The following is a 27990-nucleotide window of genomic DNA, read 5'->3' on the forward strand; positions in this document are numbered from 1 at the left end:
TCAAATCAAAGGGTTTATTTCCAGTTACAAATAGATAAAATTACACAAGTATTTAAAGCGGTTTAAAAAGTGACTATTACAGTGTCTCAGGCTTTCAAGTTAAGGTCTGGTAAGGTTTCTCTTGCTGAACTGTAATAAAAAGCAGCCGACAGTTAAATCTGTCCAGCTGTTGGGAGAGGAGTCTGGCCTCCTGGAGAGCTCTTGCCATGGTAGTTACGCACAACTAAGGACAACAAAGTGAAGGATTTGATTCCAGCCGCCATTATTCCCGGTAACCAATCCAGTCTGCTTTGAAGCCCCGCGAGAGAACAATACAGATTCCACAGACGAGGCACCATCTACCGCAGCCTGGAAGCAGCCCCTTTCCTGCCCCCTGCAGACGGCAGCTTTGTCACTGCAACAGGCTCGTCCTCTACACGTATTTCTCAATGGATCCAGATGTGTGGCGGTTCGAAACTCCTGCCATTCATACTGAGGTTGGGGTGACCAGATACGGGAAAAATTGGGACACTTTTTTCCCCTGGGGGGGGAGAGAATGGATGGACAGCAGAGGATGTAGTTGCGTATGTAAGACAAAGCCCCTAATACCGGGCCAATCCCAATATCGTCAGGACGTCTGTTACACCTACAGAGCCTACGTCAGGGTATCTGCCTAGCTCAGTGCTCAGGAGGCACCTACAACAGGCATTTAAAGGCTGAGTGCTCAGGGATCTAGCCACTCACCTTCTTCCCATTCAGCCCTACAGGTCTGAGTCTCATTTGCACTAAGGCCCCTTCCCACCACAGGGTCTTAATGTAAGTGGTTATAACAAGGCACCTACACACCTTTAGCCGTCTCACCCAGTCACCAGCCGAACAGCTGTTTGCCCCGTAGAGCATCTTCCATGCAAAGCGTGACCCAAGAACTAACAACGTGAAAGCTGATTGCATCTTCCTTCCCAAGCAGGAGCAGCCGCTCGGCCACACCAGCCAGGGTTGGGTGCACCGGCGTCGCGCTGGGGAGTGCAGGGTGAAGCAGCACAAGGCGACTCAATGCCAAGCCTTTACAAGCACCTGCCTTGAGGAAGGGCCCAGAACTTCTCCCTCGAGAAAGCCAAATCCACCCCACAGCTCTGAACAGCAAGAACCTGCAGAGCATCGCCAGGTCTCACCGCGGCCCCCTGCACCTTTCGGATATGGCCCACGGCAGGGTGTGAACTCCGTCTCCATGCTGTGCCAGCCAATCTGGTTTCAATCAAGGTTTGGCCCAAAAATGCCAGACAGAACCAAGCTGTTCTGGAAGGCTCTCCTGGCCCTGCCAAACTGGGCTGAAACAGAGCTCAAGCAGGGCCGTAAATCAGTGGGAAGACATTCTCAATTTCTTCTGGACTGGATTTTCTCTCTGCTGCCTCACACCCAAAACACAGGCCAAGGGAGAGGTGGGCAAGTCCCCTTAGATCTCGTTGCTATGCCCCAATCCCTTCTCACCAATCACCTCCTGCTCCAGGGAGATGTAGCATTCAACCTGTTCAGACACCACAAAGCTGACATCCTGACACACTAGTACAGCAGTGACGGTGGGGACACCATGCAACAATCTTCTACAGTCACAGAAAACATACTTGCGTTCCCTACATTCAGTGCTTTAGCATAACCAGGGCTCCCCAGCCTGCCACTTCTGGCAGCATAAAACCCTCCGACAGGCTTAAGTGGCACTACGGTGCTGCAAAGGCCTCACGCTGGCCTGCCGCACTGGCTGAATTTCACTCTCCTTGGGGAAGCCCGGTGCTAGCGGACATCCCCAAAGCAGGGCGAGCAATCTGCAATGCCAGCAAGTGGCAGGGGAGCCCCTCTGCTGGGTGTGTTCAGCGGCTGGGTTCGTTGTCTGTCGCTCTTAGGAAAATACGATTGGCTTATGCGAAGTCACCTGTCGCGCAGCGGGCAAGACTCCAGCCCCACGACTCGATGGGACAAGGAGAGTCTAGAACATGACTAAAAAGGCACTAGGTGAAACTTTAAAAAAAAAAATAGTTAAAATCGCAGTGAGTTACAGTAATTCACACAGAACATTTACAGCAGTTCATAGGGCAAGGGGCAGGACGCCGGCAGGAGAGGGGGAGCCGATCCGGGGCCAATGTCACACCAGGAAGGACGAGGTCTGTTTGAATTCTCCCTGGGGGAGTGAAAGAAAGACACAGTGAATTCCCATGTACACGAATTACAGCGAATCCTTCAAAACAAACCTGCTCTCTCTGCCCCCATCCCCGAGCCCCTCGGAGAGAAAAGCCCATGGTGCTGCGTGGCCAAGGAGTTCCAGCAACGAGGACACTGGGCTGGGGATCAGGAGACCCGGGTCCCAGTCCCCGCTCTGCCTCCCACCTTGAGCAAGTCACCTCTGCTTTCAGTGCCCGTTTCCCCTCCCACCCTGTTTGTCTCGCCTGTCTACCTAGACTGAGCTCTCGGGGGCAGGTCTAACGCCGCAGCCACCACCAAGCGGCTGAGCAGGAGAGCACTGGGTTTTCTGGGGAGAAGCACAGACTAGGTTGCAGGCGAAGTTATGTTTATGGGCTCAACCTCTCCCATCGCAAAGCCGCCATGTGTCAGGGAAGAGCTGGCTGTTCACTTAGGAGAAACTTGGCCTGGCAACACCTTCTGTCATTCCAGCCCTGTGTGAGAATCAACTTCGCAACGCCTCCGCCAGCCCATCTCCGGCATCAATCCGTGTCCCTAGCACGCAGGGTTTGGGTCTTGTCAAGTACACGTCCCTCTGTGCCTTGTGTGGAGCCCATGGGAGATCTACCTGTGTTCTGGGGAAGTGGCCCGAGTGGCTGCACCACTTGACAGAGCAGAACACACCAGCGGCGTGTATGTAATACCTGAGCCAAGGAGCCCAAGCTGTTAAACAACTGAATCACCACGACGACATATTACACCCATTTAACAAATGCGTAAGTGGAGGCACAGTAGGTGTAAGGGACCAAGTTGGGAACAGAACCCTTCAACTCCCAGATCCTGACTCTGGCTTTTACCACTAGCAATAACTCCTGTTTTCCCTACCCCAGACCAGCAAATGGTGCTGGGCTCGCAGCAAAGACAGAATTTTCCTGACATTTTTGTGCAAAAAGTCCCGGCTAAGTGGCTCCAAAGTCCCATTTTCAAGAGTGGTGGAGGTGCTTGGGGCCAGGTTTTTAATGGCGTTTAGGTGCCTGAACATGCAGATAGGCACCGAGGGAGATTTCCAAAAACACCCAGGCACACATCTGCATCTTTAGGCACCTACATCCTTTAGAAATCTGGCCTGTGAGCTCTTAAGTACCTACGTCACTTTTGAAAACAAAACTTTGGTGCTTTTGAAAGTGTTACCCTCCCTCTGTCTGATGACAGACAAAAGACTCAGTGTGCGCGTCCCAGTCTCCATCTGACTCTCAGAATGGCCTCGGGCTGATTGTTTAATTACATTCCAGACACTAAAAATGAGTCTTTTATTTCTCACTGCACTGATTAGTCATTCGATTTACACCCTTGCACTGGAGTTTCACTTTGAGGGCCTTTGCCTATTTAGCACATGAATAAGGTTAGTCGGGATCATGGCATAGCATTACTGAACGGTCCTTGATTTAATGCCTTGCATGGCCAAGCAATGCACTGGAGCTCCCTTGCCCCACGCTATGTGTCTGGGGGGATGGTTTTCATTTTACAAATCGGGGGCTTTAACTCTAATTCCATGCAACACTAGTAAGCTGCACCATAGCTGCCAGACTGACCGGTTCTCTAACTGGGGGGAAGAAAACTAACAGCTGCCCTTCACCATTCTTCCTCAGCTAGCGGCATCAAGGAGGCCCCGGCCCGATGCTTTCGCTGAGTCAGACGCTTTGGGCTTGACGCAGGGTTCACCGGGTGAACTCCGTGGCCTGCATTATGCAGATGATCAGAATGGTCTTTTCTGGCCTCAATCTCCGACTCTAGAATCACCGAACACAGCCGGGAACGATGCCCCGTTGGAGACCTTCGTGCACATTTGGCTCGGTATCGAAGGGCGACTGGAGGTTGCGAAAGGAGTGAAAGTTACAGAGCCAGCACAGCAGGTTTTCACTGGGTGGGGTGTGGGTGGAGGCACTACAAGGAGATGCGTTTACACGTCTCTCGCCAGGGCAGATCATGACTGACCAGCACCTCAAAACAAACGCCGGGTGGGGGGGGGGGGTGGCGCTGCAGTGTTAGACTGAGCAGGGCGACTCTATAGACAGTCTCGTGGCAAGAGAGAAATCCTCCCCGCTGGAGATAATGTCTCAGGACTGTCTCTGTATCGAGGGGCCAGCCGCACCGGCAGTGCTGGGGGGGGGGCACTTGGAACTCCTTGCTGAGTGGCAGGTTCTACTCCTGTGAACTCTCAAAATATAAAATGAGTTTCTCTAGTTTAGAGATGCCCCATTTTTAGCTCAAGCCTTAGAGGAAAGGCATTGGTGAGAATCAAATGTACACCGAACAGAAGGTCTCAAAGGCCTGACAGTGACTGATGGGCTCTGATACACAGGCTCCTCCAGCAAACCTGGCCAATTCTGAAGAGTGGAACACCAACTCACACCACACCCAGGAGGATTACTGTCTGGGACGCTGGGGAATCTACCTACCTGACTTATACAGTAATTATCTATGTAATTGCTCTAGCGCAAGTCATCACAGTGTCTGAGCACCTCAGGGTTTTTCATGCATTTATCCTCACAGCCCCCAGGGGCAGGGCAGGGCAGGGCTTTTATCTCCATTACACAGGGAACTGGGTACCTGAGGCACAGATCCACAGAAGTATTTAGGCTCCATTTCAGTGGAAGTTATGAGCCTTTGATGGGTCTGGGCCGGAGAGACTAAGGCCAAGTCTACACCAAAATGTTGAGTCGACCCAGCTGTGTTGCTTGGAGGTGTGAAAAATCCACACCCTGAGCCATGCAGTTAAGCTGACCTAACCCCCGGTGTAGAAAGCGCTAGGTCAATGGAACAGCAGCAGCTAGCTGTTTAACTGTAACCACAGCCTCAGAGACGTGCCCACAGTCGTACAGCTGAGTGTGACAGAGCGAGGAATTGAACCCAGGTCCGCTGAGTGCCTGGTTAATGCTCGAACCACTGAGCCATCCTTCCTCTCAAGGTCAGAAAGTCTCGGAGCAAGTCATTAGCCAGAAACTGACACTGGGCTGGCAACACATGGACAAGCTTCGAACCATCAGCGATGTCCAGCAAATGAACCGAGCTTGTCAGGTGAAGTGTGTATCCACCAGTTTGTCCTTCCCTCCACGGACGTGGCTGGCTTTGGGCGAGGTGCGTCTCGGACGCTCCATAAAGCCCACAAGATGTGGGCAGATCACTGCTGTAACCAGGCTCTGTAGCTGGGTTACACCGTGCCTCTCTCAGGGGTTGCCAAAGCCTGCAGGCCATTTGATCGCAGCCCTGACACTCAAGAAGCCAGGAACAAAAGTTCTTTCTTTGGGGACAAAAGACTTTCCGGGTTGTCAGAGCAAAGCCGCCTGGCTGGCGGTTCTACTTACATCACTCCGGTTGGACGGCTGGCTGTAGATAACTTGCTTATTGGTGCTGCTAAAACGAGAAAGAATTAAACTAAGACACTTCACAAGGGCTGATCGCTCCTCGGACCACACCCCAAGCACCAGCTGTGCCACTGTACCCCACCAGTGTTGGCCAGACAGACAGCAATGTTGGGGAAGCAAGTTAGCAGGCAGCTGAGGTTAACCACCTGGCTACACCAAACGATAGACGGGAGATGCCCGATTTGCCCCTTCTTTCCCAACCCCCACCAGGCAAGGCACAGCCTCCCCCAGCTCTGGCAGGAGAGATGCTTGACAGACTGGCCTCTTCCTTCCATCCCGATTTCCTCATCCGATACCCAGCACGCCGCAAGGACGGGATTGGGAGGAGAGCAGCTAACGGGGCCTAGTCCTGATACCCAGCCTGCTTTGGGTGCCAAGTAGATTTTGGGATCTCTTCAGTCCCTGTGTTAGAACCAGCTTGTAACTTGCTATAATCAGGCCACGTGGCACAGAAGTGAGGGCCGAGGAGGGTCAGGACAGGGGGTATTGGCAGAGCTGGAAGAGGAGTCCAAACATGGTTTGTAAATGCTTTTTCTGTCTGAGTGCTTTGCGTATTAGGAAGGAAAGGTGATCTTTTGTCTAAGGAATGGGGTTAGAAATCAGCTAGAATGCAGGTCACCCATCTATCGGTGGGCTTTTGTCCCCTGTTGTGTAATATCTGAGTGCCTCTCGACACCCTTGTGAGACGGAAGAGCGAGGAGGAGCTGGGGCATCGCCATCTTTGGGGTCCGGAAGGAAGTTTCCTCCAGGGCAGATTGGCAGAGGCCCTGGAGGTTTTTTGCCTTCCTCTGCAGCGTGGGGCACAGGTCACTTGCTGGAGGATTCTCTGCACCTTGAGGACTTCAATAACTCAGACACAGGTTAGGGGTTTGTCACAGGAGTGGGTGGATGAGATTCTGGGGCCTGCATTGTGCAGGAGGTCAGACTAGATGATCATAATGGTCCCTTCTGACCTTAAAGTCTGTGAGTCTAAGTGGGGGGCTGTGGATCAGGTACATGAGCAGAGCTGTGGAGGGGGGAATTTGCAAGCTCATGCAGGTGCTATTCGCTCCTGTGCTGTTGACTTCTGTTGGATAAGGGGAAGGAGACTATGCCTGGCCTGGCCTAGAGGCAGCATACTGCCCTGCTCAGCCTCTTCTGCAGCCAGCGAGAGGTGGGGCCACAAGACAGCACTGCCATCTGGGGAACAGGGGAAGACAGTGCTCCACCCAGATGCCACTGCTGACCCTTTCGGGTGGGGAAAACTGCACTGATGGAGGCTTAGTCTTTGTCTTCGGCTGGAAGATGCTGCTGGAATAGAGCCAGGACAGTGTGGAGCTTAGAGGGTAGGTGCGACCCATGGTGGGGACAGCAGAAACATGTGCCCTAGTCCAAGAGGAAAGGTCAAAGTCTCCCCACTGTTCCTGACCCAGAGATCCCACTTGGCAGGGGGGCCAGCAACGTGTCACACAGCAGCTACGCTGGGGCACAGTGGGGTGCGGGGAAGAGCTCGGCGAACGCGCTGGCACCTGGCACTCTACCCGCTGCAAGGAAGAGATTCCAGGCTGCATTTAAACTGCCACGGAGGAGGTGGCGGAGTCTGGCTAGTCCTGGTGCCCCAGGGGAAGACTCTACCCACTCCACAACGCTGGAAGGACCTCCGCAGGCCAGGAGCACAAGAGGGGTGGAAGAGGCTTGGAGGACGGACAGAAAACAAGGCACACACTTGAACAGAGTACAAAGTTCCACTTACTCTCTTCTCTCTGGAAGGGAAAAAGAAGAAAGAGGATGGTTAAATGTTGGCAGCCGAGCAACACGTCCCATTTCCAAGGGGTGGCATCCTGGCACTGCGACAGTGGGCAGCAACACAGGCTTCCGGGGGCCACGCCGCTTTCAGAGTGCACTCAATTGGCTGGGCCAAGAGCAGACAGGTCACACGCACACGGGGATGTGAGACAGATTCACGGAAGGGGGGAGCACAGGCCTGACCACGACGCAGCCAAGCAAGCTCTGCACCACAGCCTGCAATGCTCCATCTTGAGTCAAAGGCGGCTTGATGGAGAGCTGCCCAACAGGGTCAAGAACTCCGCAGGCAGCACCTCGGCATTGAAAGGGGTAAGGCAGCCGAAGTTTGCTGCATCACAGGTAGCCTGAGCCCACTGCGCAGATGCCCCTTCACAGAGAAGGTGCAGGGAGCAGAGACCCCCCCATGCCATGCAATGGCTTCTCCCAATAGCTTCAGCAGCAGCAGCCAAGGAACTACCTAGGGTCACGGGGGTGGCTGAGCGCAAGTGGAAGGGGGTGGGGAGAGGTATGTTCGCAGCCCAAGTGGGTAGCTTAATACTTACTGCTGAAAAAGCCACGACTGTAGGCGAACCAGATGCCGAAGGCAACCAGTGCCAGCACGATTAGCAGCACGACCACAGCTGCCACAATACCGCCCACGTTGACTTCAGCTGGGTGAGAGAATGACATCAGCGTGGCTTGCAGAGATCTTACATGGACAGATCCCCCTGCATGCCACAGGATCCCAAACACTTTCACATCTGCAACTGCCCCCGTGGGAGAGTGACACCAGCAAAGGATTTAACCTGTCTAGTTGCAATCACCAGGGGAGACTGGATCCCACCTTCCTTCAAGGGCAATCACGCTGTCTCAGTTGCCTTTAATGGATTTAAGCAGCTAGGGGTGAGGAGCCTGCCCCGGGGAACCCAGCCGGCACTGTGTGGGGCACAGATTGGGAAGCTCGGGCAGGGTGGGGGAGATGTTCTGTCATTATAACCCTGCTGCTGTCCCATTCATGGCTCCCTTCATGCTAAGACAGCTCCCAGCCTGCTCCACCTCCCATTTCTTCCTGCCTCGCAGTCAGTCACCAGCCCCTCGCCACACCGCTGGGGTCAGCGCTTGGTGCTAGCTGCTTCCACCCATTGGGAAGTGGCAGCAGGAACGGCAGCGGCTGAGAACGGCAACACTCCACGGCCAGCCTAGCCTGGGACGAGCCTGTGAGCCACACCAAGGGCTGCCAGGCCTCACCCCTCCCCGTTCTGCTGCTTTGCTGTTTGGTTCCAGTGAGCTCAGCCCTGCCCTGACACGAAGTCGACAGGCATTCAGCGGGGAACTGACCGTGGCTTGGGAAGGGAGCACCGGCATGGACCTGGCACCCGAAGATCTGCAGTCTTCTGAGCTCCACTGTATGGGTCTAATGTTGCAAAGGGCTAAAACCAGACCAAGGGTGGAAAACAGGATGGCTTGGGCAGCTCCAGGGAATGGGGGCTGACGGCACGGTAGCTTTTCAGAGGAGGGGACGGTTGGAATGCTTGTCACCGGCGCTTGGCCCAGCAAACACACCTATCCCCAACCTCAGTCACTCCGAATCCCAGGGTGCACTAGGCTAAAGCGGGAGCCTCCTCTGGGTCTGTCTGTACCGAGGCCCAGCTCTGGAGATCATGTAGGAGGCAGGACATGCCAAGAACCACTTGTCGGCTCTCAGGAGACTCCGTTCTCCGGGAAGGTTGCTCTTTTAGCAGAGCCGCGCACTGGGCTTCTGGTTCCAGGCTCTCCCCACCCCTTCCAGCAAAGCACATGCCTGTTTTCCCATCAAGACACTTGGGCACTGTCCAACCTTTAATCTAGCGCAGCCAGTACAGGGAGTAGCTGCAGGAGGCCGGGGAAGGGGCAGTGACAGCACTGGCTATTGTAAGCTTGCAAGTGACTTCCAAAGAGCCCAGCACAGACGTGCGCTGGCAACCACCCACCCACACGCAGGCTCTGCAAGTCCCCATTTCCTTACTGGCTTCCAAGTGGATGGCTTCAGATTTCTGAGCAGTCCCAACGTTGTTCTGAGCCTCGCAAAAATAATCCCCCGTGTCGAAGCTGGTTACGGGCTCAATCGTCTGGAGTGGGAAAGAAGGTGTGAGAGAGGCATGGACAGAGGCGTGAACTCCCCGCGAGTCAGGCAGCCCCCTCCCCAGCGCGTACCAGCACTCCTGTCTTGGTGTCGATCGTGTAGGAGGAGTTCCTGAATTTCTCACTGGTCTTGGGATTGGAGGGCATCAGGATGTTGTCCCTGTACCACTGGAAGGTAGGGGGCGGAGAGCCATCTGTTTCCGTGCACGTCAGCACAGCTTTGTTGCCGATGGTCACCGAGGTGGGCACCTTGGCAACGGGCTTGGAGGGTGGCACTGCCAGTGGAGAAGGCAAAGAGGCACATGTTATAAATGACCTTACAGAGCTTTGAACCCATCGCTGTGACCCCCTGCCCTAAACACACCCACGACACGGTCATTTGCATTTGTTAAGTTGTGCTTATTAACCCATGACTGACTGGATTAGACTAGAGGACCTGCTCAGAGACACGAAGGCAAACAAATGGCCAGTTCATTTTAAGGGAAGTAAATGGTGAGCAGCATCCATGTCTAGCTTGATAGTCCGTTGACTCGTGAACTAAGTCAGTGGCTGGGCCCTCTTCCACTGGCAGGGCTGTCTCAGCTCTGCTCCAGGGCTGATCAGTGACATTCCAGAGCTCAGGCCAGTGTAACTGTCATTCCCCGATAACGCACCTTTAATTGCGATGGGGAAGGAGTGAAAAGTGGTTCCTTCCTGACCCACGCAGAGATCCTGTGCTGCCCTGAAGCTTGATTATACTCATGTCAGCACAACTACAAGTAGAAGTGGACTTTTCTTTAAACTCCAGCCACACTATTGTCTTGATCTCCTGGGACACATTCCACTGAGAGCAGCAGTTCCTTGGGTGGGTTCTGAACTAGCTGCACTTTAATTCAATAGCGGATGAATGGCACTCACTGGGCTGGATCTTCCATTGCCCTGCTCCCTGGGCAGCCATTTACACCACTGCAAAATGAGTGTGGAATGCAACTAAACCAGAGCAGCTCTCGGGGTTCTGGTGCAAACGACTGTACGAGGAGCAGGGAGACAGAATCAGGTGCCCAGCGTTCAACATAAATGTCAAGTGCGCGTGGGGAGAAATGTCACTGACCAGAAATTAACGCTCTGACTACGAGCCCGGCCGCTGGCAGTAGCCACCCTGCTGACAGGTGAGAGGTGCGACGCTGTGTGGGTGAAGCCAGTGTCCATCCCACTTTGATTGAGCAACTTGTGAAAACAAAATGTTTGACCAAAACTGCTGCAATCCTGAAGGAAGGAAACAGTTTGGTCCAACACTGGGCTCCCATTCGGTGAGTGATTTCGCAGCGCTGGTGAAAGGTGCTAGACTGACGGCATTTGTGAGTGAGGCTCTGGGTACGGCCACAGAGCAGGCACTGTAAAAGCAGTGCAATCTTCCCCCCTAAGCTTTTCCCAGGGACCTCAGCCCAGCCATGAAGGGACCATTTCTGGGGTGAGGACTGGTCAGTCTCCATTGATCTCTACAGACAATACACCCAGGGTTCAGATTGGTGCTGACAGTGAGTCTTCAACGTGTGAAGAAGTGGATTGACAGCACATCTGTATGAAGGGGGATCTCTGCTTAAATGCCATTAGCACATAATGCAAGAGGAAGCACGGACTTGCCCACGTCAGCAGGGGGAACAGTTACAGTGTCAGACTTCCTGAGCGTGTGTTACAGAAATAACGGTGCCCCCGTGTAGCTAGGATTGTTTCTTCATTGCCACAATGGGCTACGCATTGACCCGTGCAAGGCATTCCTCGAGAACCAGTTGTGTTCAACGGTTCTAAAGATGCGGAGCCAACAGAACTGGAGTCTTTTGAAACCATTGGATAATCCAGGCACTAGGCTTTCCCCAGGGCACCCCTTCAAACCTGGCTAGCCTGATTTGACTACAGGATACTTGCCACTGCCCAAAGCAGCCTTATTCCACGGCTCTATTCCAGCAGGACTGACGCTGCTCTCAGGAAGGCCCTAAAGCTCCACTCATGCACCGCTCTGGCCCTGCAGGTCCATGGTCAAGGGACATGGGGGAGAATTTCAGATAACCAGGTTCAGACGATTGAGGCTTCCCTAGAGTCCAATGTGGAAAGAGTCTTGTTTCAGAGACCTCAGGCTAGTTTGCAATTCACTGATGCCATTGTGTGCGGAGAGCAACATTGTTCAAATAAGCCATTGGGCTCTTAGTAGGGAAAAATACCACCCTCCTTGCGGCAGGAGTCAGTGGTGAGGCTCCCTGGTCTGTGCCACGCAGGTTACAAGTTCATAGTGCTCCCTTCTGATCTTCAACTCTATGAAAACACACTCCTTGCCCACAGTTGGCAACATGCCCCCAGGGGTCCCCTCTCTCTGAGACTAGAAACCATGGAACTTTTAGCAATGGCAACTGGTCCCAAGCTGTAATTACAGAACGGCATTAGTACCTTGGACGATGAGGTTAACTTCTGACTTGCTCAGTTGGCCAGTGCCCCAGAGGACCTCACAGATGTACTTCCCCGTGTCCTTCCGAGTCACCGAACTGAAACGAATCCCCGTGGGTGTGTACGTAACACGGTCTTTGTAGGGGTCTGCAGAGAAAGGGGAGACAGCGAGAGGCTGAGAGCACTCAGAGGTGGAGAAATACTAGTGAGAGCCAGAACAGGCTGCTGGTGTAGAGAACGGGAGGGGGCAGCCCCAAGAACCAGCCTGAGAGCAGAGGGCAGGGTAAGAAGAGCTGATTAAATGGGGTTCAGTTCAGTTCAAATACAACAAGAGGTCTCCCCGTTGCAGAAGGAAGCGACACGCCCCGATGTCCAATAGTCAACCCAGCCCAATCACAGCTGGCTGGGGGACGGAGGGGTTTGTTGCAGGGTCTAAGGGATGGGTTCTGTTATGCTATGCTGCTGGCAGATATGAACTAGTTAGTGAGGAGGTCATTCCACCCCATTTCTTTCCTCACAGCTCTTCCCATAAGTGCTCGGTGCTTTTTAAGAAATTAATTAGCAGTGGTAAAGCTGATTCCAGGGAAAGCAATCTACAACAACGCCACGTGTGGTTACACCAGTCACATTAAAAGATTGTTCTCAAACTGTTCAGCTGACATGGCTGAGCGACAAAAGGGGTCTGCAGAAGGCGAGGAAGCCATCGCTCGGACAGAGGATACAAAATGGCTGGTTGGTTCTCGCCTGTCTTTGTAACACCTCAGCACATCTGTACACCACAGCTCAGCCATGATAGCACCAGTGCATGCTGGGATTCCTGAAACACCTACCCCATAGGGTCAAGCTCTGTTACTAAGAGAAGGCGCTTCTGGCTAATTTCCAGATGTGAAGCACTGCATTGTGGGAAAGTAGCTGAATCGGGGTAACTGCTGCCCATGTCTGTGGCTTCCTGCCCATACTGGGAAGTTACAGACTGACCTGGTTCAGAAGGACCCAAATTAAAGACCTCACTTCGGATCAGAGCAGATAAAATCCATTATTTTAAAAAAGGTTTTTAATTTAAATTGGATACAGAATTATTTTCAAAAATAAATGTCAAATTATTACAACCTGTATTAAGGCCAAACTTACTAACGTCTATTAAAATAATTTAAATTAAATTTAAAAAAAAATGAACAGTATGTTCACTACTGAAGTTTTAAAGAAAGTCAGATCACTGAAGTGGTGGAAGTCACATGCTAAAGTCTTGAAACCAGAGTTTACTGACATGCTGAACCAGCTTTGGACAGCAGTAGCTTCTTCTGCACATGAAGAGAGAATTTTTTTTTCCCCATTTCAGTTTATTAACTAATTCATCTGAATGACTAGTTCATTCATTAAACCAATTGGGAGCTGAAAAGGGAGAAAAGCTTGTTTTCTTCTTGCAGTCTATGAATAAAAAGGAGCTGTAAGAGAATGAGATCTACTAGCTCTAAAATCTTGTCTTGGTGACCAGAAACAATCAGTTCAATTCGCTAAACTACAGATAATACTTTCTTTGTTTAATAAATCAGTTTTAAATGCTAAACATACTGTCAAACTTTTCTTATTTATCTAGTGCATGGAAGGTAGTTTTATTTAACTGCTTAAAAATGTTTAAATGCTGATTTTGTGCCTTTTTATTTGAATTCCAATCTCCATCTGAACAGAGCTTAACACAAATCAATCACAAAAAATGTTAATCAAGTAAATAAATGCATAATTCCCCATTTTCAAACAATAAAAAATGTAATCTTTAAGAATTTGAAGAAATGTATGTTAAGTTATATAATTGCTTAACTAAATGTGGATCCACCTGGTTAGCAAAGAGCACCAGCAAACTTAGGGTAAAACTCTATTTAGTTGCAAATGAACATATTTTAATGAATACCAATTACTAAAAATCAACACTTCTTTAGAAAAATAACCAGGGGGTGGAGGCAGCCTCCCGATTCAATGGGTTAACTATACCAAGCTACTGAGGGGGCCATTCCCCTGGTCACTACATCCCCCCTCTCTCCCTCCCTCGTTCTCCCCAACCCTTGCTCATTTTCACCAGGCTGGGGCAGGGGGTTGGAGTGCAGGATGGGGTGCGTGCTCTGGGGTGGGGCCAGCGATGAAGGATTTGGGGTGCTGAAGGGAGCTCCGGGAGGAGGTTCAGGGTGCGCGTTCCGGACGGTGCTTACCTCAGGCGGCTCCTGGGAAGTGGCAGCATGTCCCTCCAGCTTGGGGGTGGCCAGGTGTCTCTGTGTGCCACCCCCGCAGCTCCCATTGGCCGTGGTTCCTGCCCGATGGGCGCTGCAGAACCAGCGTTTGTGGAGGGGACAGTGCGCGGAGTCCCTGTGGCCGTCCCCGAGCTAGAGGGACATGCCAGCCACTTCCTGGGAGCTGCACTGCGGAGACTGCTAGCCCCGCTGCACTGCCAACTGGACTTTTAACGCCCCGGTCAGTGGTGCTGACCGGAGCCGCCAGTGTCTCTTTTCGACTGGATGTTCCAGTCAAAAACCGGACACCTGGAAACCCTACCTCCAGCGTTGGCTCTTGTCTTGCAAGGCTGGGCCCGGCTTCCTACTCCAGGCATTGTGACCTGGTGCATGTGCTTGTAGCATCACTCAGGTTTGGCACCTTGATTAGACAAGGCAAAACCTGAGTAGTGCCGCTACCCCATGCACCAGGTCGCAACACCAGGGGCAGGAAGGCAGAAGCTGATGTTGCAGGATGGGTGGAGGGCAGGCTCACTCTGCAACATATTTTCCCCCATTTCCCCTCCCGCCCATCCACGCCCACTGGGGCCCTCCCATTCACACTGGGCTGGGAAACAATGTATTTCTGTTTTTGCACCCTTGGTTTCACGATATCTGTGGGTGCGAGTGAACCCATCGACCGATGCAGAAGCCACCACTGAAAATAACTAAAAAGTACAAATGCAAAACAAGATAAAAACTGATAATTCAAAGTGCTCTGATTTAAAGCAATCCACCCTGCCTCAGATGCTGCAACAGCTGGTATAACTTGTGCTTATCCAACACCTGGCCCAGAGACCATAAAGGGGCTCTCGGACATTCCGTACAATGGACTCACGTACCTGTGACTTTTGCATCATAATAGATCAGCACTATTGAAGAGCCCTTTTCAAACTTCCACTCGACCCTGGCTGTTCCGCTTTGCGATGCGTACGCAGCACAGGGTATTTCAATTGCTGGAAAGAAACAGCAATAAGTCAGCATTTGTACTGCACCCCAGAGGTAATGTCATGTAATAAGATCCTATTTGTAAACACTTGGCAGAGCTAAGCCACGAACATATTTGTTTTAAAATGGACTGGGAGCCAGATTTTCATTTATACCCAGGACCAATTACAATGTAGTGTGAAGGGATCATCCTTCCTGAATCCTGAGGGTTGGAAAAAATGCCTAACAGTGAGAGGCTTAAAGAACTGTTTAGTTCATTGAAAAGAAGATTGCAAGATAACATAATTATGGCGTACAAGTACGTTCTCGGGGGGAAAAAATACCAGGTACTAAAGGGCTCTTGGGTATAGAAAGGCAGAAGAACCACCAATGGCAGGAAAAAGCCAGACCTGCTCACAATACTGTATTGTTTTTTAAAAGAGTGATTAACCATTGGAACCATCCAGGGAAGCGATGGATTCCTCAACTCTTGATGCCTTCAAATCCGGCCTGGCTGCCTTGCTGGAAGAGAAGCTTTAGCCAAACAAGTGATTGGGTTCAATATAGGGGTAAGTGGGTGATATTCTCTGGTCTGCGTGATGCAGGAGGTCAGAATAGATGATCTAATGGTCCCTTCTGGCCTTAAAAATCTACCATTTCTTGAGGGCCACCATCTTAAAGTCACATGGGTCTGAAAATGCAGCCTACTGCTGACATGCAATACTAAAATCAATGGAACAAAAACATTAACGAGCTTTTTTATTCACTTTGTGCATTTGGCAGCACTTTGGGTATAGTCCGTTTCAATGCTGCCTTGTCTGGTCAGTTTATGTGGGTCTTTCAATCAGCAAAAGGGCAGAAATTCACTTATGAAAACTTAAAACAGGAAATTGATTGTGAAGCTGCAGAAACTAGCAGGGACAAGTATTGTATTTAAATCTACTGGGAACTCTGAGATTTACTAGATTACAAATCAGTGTTCCTGTGGTGTCAATCCAAAATTAACAATAAATTAGAAAACTGACATTATATTAACAGCCCGCTCCTTCTTGAATGCCTCGTAAACTAGAGATGGAGTTATCACTGGCAACTGACATTTTAAAAAAACAAAATAGGGGTAAAATTTTCAAAACATGCCTAAATGACTTAGGAGCTTTTAAATCGCTTAAGGCCAGATTTTCAAAGGTATTTACGTTCCTAAAGATGCAGGGAGGCACCTATTGGGATTTGTAAAAGTGAAACCAATGGGAGTTACAATTCAAGCCCACCTAGGTACTTTAACTCCCACTAGGCACCGATCTGCATCAATAAGCACCTAGATACATTTGACAATCTGGCCGCTTAGGTACTTTTTGAAAGTTTTACCCAAGATTTAGTAGTTCAACTTGCCAGAGGCCATTCCAGATACTGTACTAATTCAGTCATCTTGTTTGGGCTCAGTCATTATCTCCACCCTGAACCTCATCATTATGCTCCGATACAACAGCTATTAAGCCCCAAACTTTCAACTACATTTCATCTGAGACATGGACACTGGAATCTCTAGAACAAGAAGTACTTGAATTTCAAAGATTCAATACTCACTAAAACTACTATAGTATTGCTTTGAGTGCAGAAAGACTTCAGAGGCCGTGTATTAAAGCAGATGCTTGTAAGCTCACTATTCAGTACACGAACTTGTCAAAGTTGTTGCTAGTGCACTAGGCACTAGATATTTATGTAAATGTATTCCAGCTAGTACAGATACACCCCAATCTAGTACAAGATGATATGGTTTGACAGAATAATGAATAGGGATGTTTTGTCCAAGATATCAGGAACAAGGGGAGGTAAACAGATGTCATGGAGCACCTAAGGTGGTACATAAGTTATTTATCTCAGCCTACAAATGTCAGGGTACTTTGCCTTAACCCTTTGTGTGACCTTGGGGCCAGCAGAGACTCCTGCTGCTGACTGGGCACTCGTGTTAGTGCACCTGTAACCGCAGAGCTAGGGCACTAGGACTGTGCCCTGAGGGCAATAAACCTGGCCGAGTGCCTTTGTCACCATACCGTGCCAGTGGTCATTCTTTATGAATAACATCGAGGTCGGTGTCATTTCCACTGTAGGTGACTGGGCATCAGTGTCCCCTCTGGAGAGTGGGAATGAAGAGAGTCAACTGCATCAGTCAACTAGGGATTGTAATACTGCTCTCCCAAACTTTACATCTGCCCTGGCAGCTAAGTCCAATGTGTAGTTCTTGACAAAAGCCAGTGTTCCCTATAAGGATCTCCTAGACTTGTCTAAGGCAGCGCATCTGTGTCGTTCACCCAGCCAACATCCGGGCAGTCAGGTGCAGGGACTTCAGGTCTGGATAGAGCATCTGGCCAGGATGCTGGGAGATCAGGTCTCGACAGGATTGGTGTCTGATGGACACTGGCAGAAGGTCTGGACACTGGACATTGGCCAAAACTGCCTGGGCCAGTTGGGAGCTACACGAATGATTGTGGCTTTGTCTCTTGATTTTGGAAATCAGGCTGGGGACCAGGGGAATCAGAGGAAAGGCAAACAGGATACCTGGACTCCATTGCAGGAGGACAGTGTTGGGCAATAATGCCAGTCTCCTGCCCCCTTTGGAACAGAAATTCTGACACTTTGTATAGGGTCCACTTACCCCACACTAGCCCAGAAAGGGTAAAGCCCCAGGTATTGACAGCGGAAGTCCCGCCTCCCTGGCAAGACCGGGCATGCTCCAAGTGCTCTAGTAGTATAAAGGGAGAGAGACCAGCTCATTCTGGGCTGGAAGCCGCAGGGGAAGGACCTGCCTGGGAAGCTCCTGTGGAGGGCCAGCCTCTGACTATGCTGGGCAGTGAAGCTGTTCATGGCCTGCCTGCACCCCGGCAACTAGAGGAGACCCTGGAAACGACTGAACCTGCTGAACACAGAGGACCCAACGTCTCATGGGAAACCCCAACACAGACTCTGGTGGGAAGTGACCCAGGGAGGGTGGCAGCGTGGTACCTGGGGGAGCAAACAGCCATGCATCTCTCTCTATCAGTGTTACAGAGGGCGAACAATTTATGAGTTTACCCTGCATAGGATTTATACAGGGTAAAACGGATTTATTTGGGTTTAGACCCCACTGGGAGTTGGGCATCTGAGTGTTAAAGACAAGCACACTTCTGTTAGCTACTATCAGGTAAACCTGCGGCTTTGGGGCAAGTAATTCAGACCCTGGGTCTTTGTTGGAGCAGATGGGAGTGTCTGGCTCAGCAAGACAGGGTGCTGGGGTCCCGAGCTGGTAGGGAAAGCAGGAGCAGAAGTAGTCTTGGCACATCAGGTGACAGCTCCCAAGGGGGTTTCTGTGATCCAACCCATCACAGTCAGCTCTGCCGATATTCTCTTCACCTTCTGTCCAGCGCTCGAACCTGGAGCATGACCTATGCTCAAGAGAGCGTTGACCGATACTGGCTTAACTAGCCTCACACTGGTAGTGGCCGTCACTTCTGTGTCTTAAGTGACCCATGTGGGCTGCTCCAGCATATGTGGCCTGAGCAGAGTGTCCCTGCATTTGAGGGTCCTGGATGAAAAGGACTTGCCCACAGAGCACCCATCTTTACCTAGTGCTCTCTACACCGGGGCTTAGGTTGGCACAGCTGTCTCGGGGGGTGGATTTCATACCCCTGAGAGATGTTGCTATGCCGATGTAAGTTTTCAGTGTAGACCAGCCCTCAGCCAGAGATCATTCCCCAGCTGGGAAAGGCCAGTGGGTGGAACTACACCTTGACTGCATAGGGAGGCAATCAACAACTTCTCCATCACTGGCAATTTTAAAATCACTTGTTTTTTCAGAAGATCTGATCTAGTTCAAACAGGAATGAATTCAGGGAAGACCTATGGCCTATGTTATCAAGGAGGTCTGACTAGATCAGTGGCCCTTCCGGCCTTTGAATCTATGAATCTATTAATTTAGCCAGTCCACACTTACGGTCGTTCTCAGGCACTTGAATGTTTTTTGTATCCTGCGCTGATATCAAGGACCCTATGGGAAGGAGAAAAAATACGATTAAGATAGATGTTTATTTACAAGTCACAGAACCCAACTGATCCCAGAGCCAGCAGAACAGCTGCCAAGCTCAACCCCACAGAGATGCAGCTCTAAGAAGGATCAACACCTAAGAACATTCTTCTCTACCTCATTTTCTTGGAGAACTCTTAGCCTTACAGAAGATGCCAAGGGTCTGCACCCCATTATGGGAAAGGGGTTCTAGTCAGACTGCTTCAAGCTTTGCTTTCTGGTTGGTTTTTGTTAAGACAAAGTTAAATGTTTGTATTCAGTAAGGCCTTACGACACTGAACAAGGATCACTAGGACCACTAGGCTACACACTGCACGTGCACGGAACAGTCCCTGCCCCAAAGCGCTTACAATCTAAAGACAAGACAGATACAGTTTTCTTCCCCGCCTCCTCTTTAAGCAATTGCCCCGCACATCGCTTCCCCAGTCTCAGCAGCACTCCTCCCCACACAAAACCACTCAGCTTCTCTCTGATCCACCGAGAAAGAGCCCAAACTGACTGAAGTGTGCACAGGTTGGTTCTTCTTCCCAGAGGGGGGAGGCAAGTTCCCAAAGGGTGGGGGCAGGCAGATCACACAGCCCACAGCATCTGTGACTAATATTTTGGACAACGGAAGCCTCTGTTAAAGGTTCCACACCCTCACTCCTGCCGTTAACACAAAACTCACAGCAAAAACACCTGAGATGACCTAGAAGTCCAGCAGCAAACACAGGGGTGTCCCGACTTGACATCCCTGATGTTAAGGTAAAAGCACAAAGCAATTTTTTTTAGAGGGAAAAAGGTCTTTCCAGGCCTCCTTCATAGATCAGAAAGAAAAGAAAATCACAAGCCCACATTTCTCAAATGCTTTGGAGGCATTTTTAAGCAGCAAGAAGCCTGACACTCATTTTTCCAGAGATCACTCTGAGGTGACAATGTGTGTTGGGCTGAGAGTTCCTGGTCGTGAAGACACGGGCAGGTCTGAGACAGCACTGACCACTCCCAATTATTTTTAGAATAGTTCAACTATGAGACTTCTCACTGAAGACTGAAACACTCAGCGTTTTCCACTCTTGCTGCAGATTAACATCCCCGGCATCTGATCCAGCTTCGGCCAAGTATCAGAGAGCCTGCTGCCATCTAGCTTCCCCCTGAAGCCCCACGCTCACTCCTCTTTGCCTCTGTGGAAGGGAACAGAGCCCTTTTCCGCTTAAGCACCATCAGCTAACAGGAAATCCATCTCTGGAAGTGACCTATTCTGTAAGCAGGCAGACACGGGAAGCCTAACAGAGAAGGTAGGAGGTGGCCTATTTAAAATATCCTGAGGAACTGAAGGGTAGGACAGAGGTTTGTTCTATGTCCATAGCTCCACCCAGACAGCTTTGCACTTTGCCATCCTACCAGTCATTTTTGCTTATGCAATCACAGTTTCTAGCACTGTTACAGAACGTTTATAGCACCTATTGCCCTTGACGTGTGTGCAATCTTAGATCTATAAAGTGTGATTGCCATCAGGGCTGGAAGCCACAATGCCCTAGTCTTGCCAGGAACACCACCGAACACACAAACAATTTTAAGTCAGTGTGTGTAAATGCTCTTTTTCTGCATTTTTGCAGAGAAAATACTTCCAGCCCTGCGAGCGGCATTAGCTTTGTCACAAAGCCACGTTCACGCTGCCACTTTTGTCTTTTGCAGGAGGCTTTTTAAAGTACCCGTAAAAGACAAAAGATTTGTCAACAACTTCGCAGTGTAGACATACCCACAGTTAAGCCAACCTAAACCCTGGTATAGACACTGTAGACCCAGCTACTGCCTCATGAGAGCGTGCATTAACTACCGCAACAGAAAAACAATGTCACTGTTGCAAGTGCCTACGCTACAACAGCACAGCTTCAGCACTGCAGCTGTGCCGCTGAAGTGCTTGCAGTGTAGACACCGCCTGAGACTAGATGCTTCCACACATACAGCTTAAAACATCGGCCTTTTTAGCTGCATGTCTATTTCACTGTTTGCTAGGAACTTTGGGTCTCTCAGCATTACTGCTCTCTGGGTTTCTAGCTCCTAGGGAATATGTTTAACCCCAGATTAGACTGCAGTTATACAAGATTATTCTCCCTTTGTTTTTAAATCTCTTTAGGTCCCTCTATGCTATTTCTCTGCCCTTGCTGCTGTTTGCTACTCCTCCTGGTTTATCATCATACGAATGTCATTAACATACTTTTTCTCGCATACAGGAGACAATTGCAGAGCTTTAATTTGTAAGCGCTACAGCATTTTCTGCTTTACAAACATGAGAGTTTAGACTAAGATGCCCAAAGCTGCCTAAGGGATTAATTGTAATGGGCACTGGGCAGCCGAAATCCCCTAGACACAGCTTGGCAAGTCTCTGCCTTTGAGTCTCTCCAAATCCCATGGGATGGGGTAAGCAAGTGATCCTGTTTTATAAAGTGGCAATGGAAGCGCAGAGGTACTTCAACTGTCAGGTGTTTGGGGCAGGAATAGTCTTTGTTCCACGTCTGTACAGTGCTTAGCACCTTGGGGCTCCCAGATGCTACTGAAACACAAATCCCCAATTCCCCAGACCAATACGAGATTTACCGAGGCTTACACAACAAGACTGTGACAAAGCCAGGGACACAACCCAAATCGTAGGCCACAAGTCCTGTGCTGAACTACACAATTCTCTGGAGAGAAGACCCAACCCTGTGGCACCCAACTAGACAGTTATCTAGGTATCTATCTGGCCGTGTCACTATTACCCAGGAGTCGGCCCCACCACATTGTCCTGACAGTTTTCAATCCATAGCACAAGGAGCACAGACAAGCGAATCAGAATTAACTGCAGTAGAAGATTGACACAGGCTAATCAAGTTTTAAAATCCAAGTGTGACATCTTCATTCCCCAACGGTTGCTCTGTCACAAGAAAACAATCAAGCAAAGCTGTTACCAAAATGGAGGAAGGGAGCAGGGCAATAAAGTGAGACGAAAGACACTGTGTCCCCAACTACAGGGCATGAACGGTGTATCAGAACCCAAACCAGTTATCAGCAAGGAGACAGCTATACAGTCAACAGGGAGGGGGTGGAGCTGAACAAGGGAGAGAGAAGCTCTCAGTTAGCTTCTATATGCTGCCTGGTGGAATTTCCTGTTCCACCTGTTGGGTATTGTCTCCTCCCATGCGGCTCCCACTTTGTTCAGGAGTTTCACAGGAAACCTAGCCCATATTTGTCCAATGAAACGTTGCTTGGCGGTTTTCAAACACCTCCCCTCCCCGCCTGGTCTTTAGTCATCAGGCTCTGCATTTCCTGCTCTGTTTGGAACAGATTACACAAGACAGGACTTTATACAGGGCCCCATATGTGGGAACTCAGTTCCTTTCTCATGCTGCTTTGCCAGGTGTCCTGGCTCCCCAGCAGCATGGCAGGTTTTTAATGATTTTAATGGTACCTGCTGCCCCATTTGTTTGACATTTCCTTGTGGGGTTGTTTCCTCCAGATGCCTACGACTGGCAGGCAAGTTACCACCCCGCACCAGCATGAGTATTCGAGACTTGCTAGTCATCTTGTGTCCTTCTGGAGCTTGACACATTTAGCATGTGCTTCAAGTGGATGGGTTGCTTCTATAGTGGCAGTCGTCTTGGATGCCTGATTGCTAAGAGCTAATCTTGGCTCTGCCTTGGGCAGCTCACTCAAGTGCCTCAGTTTCCCCATCTGTAAGCATTCTTAGACTTAATCCCTTCTCACAAGGGGTGGCTTTCTACAGTGTCAAAAGCGTGGGGTAAGTTTACAAGACATGGTTCCTCCCCAAGAAGTTCACAATCTAGAGCCCCCTGATTCCACAGCCACACCTGGGTGAAAGCTAAATCATGGCTCCGCTTTGTAGTAGAGACAGGTCTTGGGAGGATTCAGCCCTGTCTGGGAAATGCTCTTACACAGCCCATCAGGAACAGCCAAGATCCGGTCTACACCCCCAACGTAAACCATGTGTTGATTATTCTGAGGGAAAGCTATGTTGTAACCGGGACCAGCGACAGGGCTGTTCTGTAAATGGGGCCTTATAAACAATTTAAATGGTCATAAAATCTGGCAATGAGTCACCCACGTTTCTGGCATTTCCTTCTCTGTCACAGCCATGCTAAGAAACTATGACTTAGCCTAGTATCTACCAGGCTTAAAAGAGTTCCCTAACAGTTGTATCCTGTTATTTTTCCTGACCACAATGATAAACTATATATTTCACAGCTGCCTCTAAAATACGGTTCTTGCAGTGTTCAGGCCTGTGATACAATGACGATTAGGGTAAGCAGAAGACAACGGTTAATACAGTTTAAGGTCCCATGATCAGGTTTCACTACATCTTGGTTCTTTGTTAAATCAGGGGTTCTCAAACTGGGGGTCAGGACCCTTCAGGGGGTCGCGAGCTGTCAACCTCCACCCCAAACCCCGCTTTGCCTCCAGCGTTTTTAATGGTGTTAAATATATTAAAAAGTGGTTTTAATTTATAAGGGGGGGGGGTTGCACTCAGACTTGCTGTGTGAAAGGGGTCACCAGTAAAAAAAGTTTGAGAGCCACTGAGTTAAATGATTTTAACTGTATCAGTATTGCAGGTCCACCAGGGACAAAGAGCAGGATGGAGAGAGAGGCTAAGCTAGGCTGGTACTTTGCAAGTCAGGAGAGAAAAGACAGAGGTGTAAGATGAAGTGTTAATGGACATTATGGCTGTAAATTGAACCAGGCAGAAAAAGCCTAAGCAGCAGTCTGATAAACATGGCTGCTAAGTGGCTGCAACCAGCTGAGAATGGGGCAAATCAAACTGCAGTCATTGATTAAAGTCAGTTAAGTAACTAGAGAGTGAAAACCAGTAATATGCAGCACTAATCACATGGAAAACTAAATCAGCTACATGACAATCAACGGAATTAACACACAAAGTAGCGGTTCTTTGAGTCAGAGAGTTTCAGCCTGAGCAGTAGTCTGATACAACAACCCAACACCATTTCACAATTAAACAGCTATAACACGGAAAGATGCGCCACCATGGCTAGGTCCAAATTATAACACACAGCACACCCTCCAAAACCAGCTGTATCAGTGGCCTTGCCCCACAGGTCCCTCAGAGAAACGTTTGTGGGAGTAAATCCATCGCTGGCTGGTCCTGCACCAATCCTTCAGAGTGTGAACCACAGATGTGGCATTTTTCAGTGTACACAAAAGCAGATATCTTACTACATCAATAGCAACCCGTCTGGCATAAGAGACTCTTTATTCTTTGGAAGACAAGACACAGGACCACAGATTTTTAAGTGCTGGAAGGACCAGTGTGGCCATCTAGTCTGCCCTCCTGCAGAGCACAGGCCTTAGAATGTCACCCAGCAATTCCTGCCTCAAGTCCAATAACCTGTAACTGAGCTAGAGCATACATTTTAAGACATTCAAATCATGATTTAAAGATTTCACGTGATGGAGAACCCACCAAACTTCTCGGTTCACTGTCCCAGCGGGCGATACGCCCCCTCACTGTTAAAAATGTGCCCCTTGTTTCCGGTTTGAATTTTTCAAGCTTCACTTGCTAGTCCTCAGATCTGGCATTCTGCCTTTGCCAGCTACATTAAAGAGCATCTGCCTGTTACCCCTGAGGGCATTCAGTGCCAAAAAATTAAAAATTCTGCACACAATATTTTAAAATTCTGCAAGCTTTATTGTCAATAAATAAATGCAGAGGCTCTAGCATGGCAGTGGGGAACACAGACCACTGGTTGTACAAAGGTGGGAGATCACCCTGGACTCAGTGGTGAGGCTGCACCTGACCCTGACACAACACAAGGCCTGGGTCTACCCCAGAAACACCCTGGGGCCCTGCCCCTCTGCGCCAGGTGCACCAGGTATGGGGCAGGCAGGCTCAACCAAGTGTGGAGGGGCTCAATATGGGGGGATCCAGTAGTGGGATGAGAGGATTCTGTGAGAGACAATTTGGGTGCAGGCTGCTCAGTGGGGGGATCTCCACAGAGGCAGGTGCAGGGGCAATGGGACTCTGCAGGGGCTTCCAAGTGGAAGTTCACCTCCACCTTGATATAACACTGTCCTTGGGAGCCAAAAAATCTTACCACGTTATAGGTGAAACCGTGTTATATCGAACTTGCTTTGATCCACTGGAGTGCGCAGCCCCCCCCCCCCGCCCCAGCACTGCTTTACTGTGTTATATCCAAATTTGTGTTATATCGAGGTAGAGGTGTAGTTGGGGATCAGTGGAGGGATCTGGGTGCTGGGGGAGTGGAGCTTAGTGGAGTGGGGGTCTGGTTGCAGCTAGTTGGGGGTCAGTGGCATGGGGGTCAGGGGCTCAGGGTGGTGCGGGGGGGTGAGGCATGTCTCGGTAGGGGGTTGAATGCAGGGAGCTCAGTGGGGGGGGTCTGGGTGCAGGGGAGGGTCCAGAGGCAGGGGGTCTGGGTGCAGGGTGGCTCCAGATGCAGGGGTTGAGGTATGGAGAGCTAGGGGGGGTTCTGGGTGAACGGGGTGAGGTTCGGCGGGGGTGTCTGGGTATGGGAGGTCCAGATGCACTCGGGTTGTGTGGATGGGGGAGCAGCTCCCCGTACAATGACCCTTTCCCACAGCCGAGGAGCGATGGGGGCAGGAAGCAGGGGAGGATGCTGAGCTTCCTGCAGCTGGGGGCTGTTTTGAGACATTGGGGGAAGGGAGGGTCCTGACACAGCCCCAGCTACTCCTTGCAGGGTAAGAGGAAATCCCATCTTCCTCTGCTCCAGCCCAGCTAGGACTGGCAGCTGATCCCAGCTCAGGGTAGGAGCCACATTTATAACATAAGGATGGCTGTACAGGGTCAGACCAAAGGTCCATCCAGCCCAGTATCCTGTCTACTGACAGTGGCCAATGCCAAGTGCCCAGAGAGAGTGAGCCTAACAGGTAATGATCAAGTGATCTCTCTCCTGCCATCCATCTCCACCCTCTGACAGACAGAGGCTAGGGACACCATTCCTTACCCATCCTGGCTAATAGCCATTAATGGACTTAACCTCCATGAATTTATCCAGTTCTCTTTTAAACCCTGTTATAGTCCTAGCCTTCACAACTTCCTCAGGCAAGGAGTTCCACAAGTTGACTGTGCACTGTGAATGAAGAAATTTACCTCTCTTCCGGCTGCTCTGGATGCCTGAAACAATGTATCTGCTCAGCTAGGGAGTGGTGCGTAACTGCTTTTGCAGCGTCTCTTTGCTTCCTTGTCAGAAAGTCATTTTTCTGCAGGGAAGCAAAGAAATCTGCGGGGGACATGAATTTTGCGTACGCGCAGTGGCACAGAATTCCCCCAGGAATACCCTGTGTGGAGTTGTATTAACAGTAGGCACATATACACCATGATCCAACCACCGCTTAACCTTCTCTTTGACAAGCTAAGTAGACAACCTATTGAACCTAAGATTACAGGAGCTGCAGAAGCTCAAATCATGTGGAATCAGGAGTACAGGTGACAATGCACAGAGTGGTCACTGAAAGGGCATACAAGAGCATTGCACAAATGCGCTGGGGGGACCAACCGTAAGGACACAACTGATCTGCCAGCATTTTCCATTTACACTAGCACTGCTGCCAGTGCAGAGTGACCTAATGCAAAATATATAGGCAGCACCCTTGCTCTAAGCAAAGGCAACAGAGCTGGATGCATTCCTGGGGGGGTGAGAACTATCCTGATAGCACAGGCTGGTGGGTTGAGCTGGTGGTGCAATTCCTAGTGAGCTAGGAGATGCAGCAACTTTCTCTCTGGGACAGGAAATGACCACACTGAGTAAGGTACCATGACAAATTACTTCGATCACCTCCTGCAGCTTCCGCTCTACCTCCCGTCTCCAGTATACCTACAACTCATCTTTAAAGGTGAGCTGTGAAACGGAGCAAGAGATTTGCTTTTGCCGCTTGCTGCTCCCATGCAAAAAGAGGTAACAGCTTTTCAGAATAGCAGTTTGGGTTTTTTTTTTATTATTGAAATACCAAAGACCACAGGTCTCGCAAAGCCATCTAACAGATCAAGGCTCTGGAAGACCTGAATAGTGATGGCACACCAGCCCATAGCCTGGGCAGCTTCCGTCTCTCCTCTTGCACTAAGAGGAAAGAAATACCAGGTCCAAGTGAAACTCTGAGGATCTTGGAAGGACAAGGGGCTGCATTGACCCCCATGAAGATTTGAAGATGGGGCTCCAGGGAGAAAGTATTTTAAATCCCCAAGGCACAGCCCACTAAGGCAGCCCCTCCGGCACAAAAGAACTAAGGGCTTGGCTACATTTACAAATTTGCAGCGCTGCAGCAGGGTGTGAAAACACACCCTCTCCAGCGCTGCAAATTGCGGTGCTGCAAAGCGCCAGTGTAGTCAAAGCCCCAGCGCTGGGAGCGCGGCTCCCAGCGCTGTCCATTATTCCCCACAGGGAGGTGGAGTACGGACAGCGCTGGGAGAGCTCTCCCCCAGCGCTGGCGCTTTGAAGTGCTAATGTAGCCATAGCCTAAGAGGCATCTAAAAAGAAAGAAAGAAAGAAAATGAAAGTCTGTCCCTGTGCTTTATAACCCATCAGGTATGAAGATCTTGGGGAGCAAACTTTCAAAGGGGCCTCCACCAAATCGGCCCTGTAAGAAACAGGATTGAGATGGTTAACGCTCTCAACATGCAGGCAGACATATTTCCACCCAGGCAGCTGCCATCTCAGCTGTGCCAGGAATCGATTGTGGATGTCAAACAAGAGGCCGTTAATTAAAAGTAAGATGTTACCATGAACTGACTGTAATCAGTAAAGGGTGGAGGGAGAATCCTGCTGCAAGCTGAGAGGGAGGACAAAGGGGTTGAGATTTAACTTGGTATTCTTCAGAGTTCCTGCATCCAGATTCCAGCTGA

At 50.2% G+C, this 27990-nt stretch overlaps 1 protein-coding gene across 1 annotated transcript in view; it reads right to left on the reverse strand.

The window, feature by feature from the left end:
• F11R (F11 receptor) overlaps positions 1-27990 on the reverse strand; it is a 52387-nt gene continuing 24397 nt past the window's right edge. The window contains exons 2-10 of the mRNA XM_044990856.1: positions 19035-19088; positions 14983-15096; positions 11883-12026; positions 9534-9736; positions 9346-9448; positions 7904-8011; positions 7309-7318; positions 5517-5565; positions 1-2152 (exon numbers count right to left, since the gene is read on the reverse strand). Coding sequence (XP_044846791.1) covers positions 2117-2152; positions 5517-5565; positions 7309-7318; positions 7904-8011; positions 9346-9448; positions 9534-9736; positions 11883-12026; positions 14983-15096; positions 19035-19088 — 821 coding nt within the window. The 3' untranslated portion in view covers positions 1-2116. The remainder of the gene's footprint in view (positions 2153-5516; positions 5566-7308; positions 7319-7903; positions 8012-9345; positions 9449-9533; positions 9737-11882; positions 12027-14982; positions 15097-19034; positions 19089-27990) is intronic.

The sequence above is a fragment of the Mauremys mutica genome, chromosome 17 (assembly GCF_020497125.1).
Source record: "Mauremys mutica isolate MM-2020 ecotype Southern chromosome 17, ASM2049712v1, whole genome shotgun sequence".
Classification (NCBI taxonomy): Eukaryota; Metazoa; Chordata; order Testudines; family Geoemydidae; genus Mauremys; species Mauremys mutica.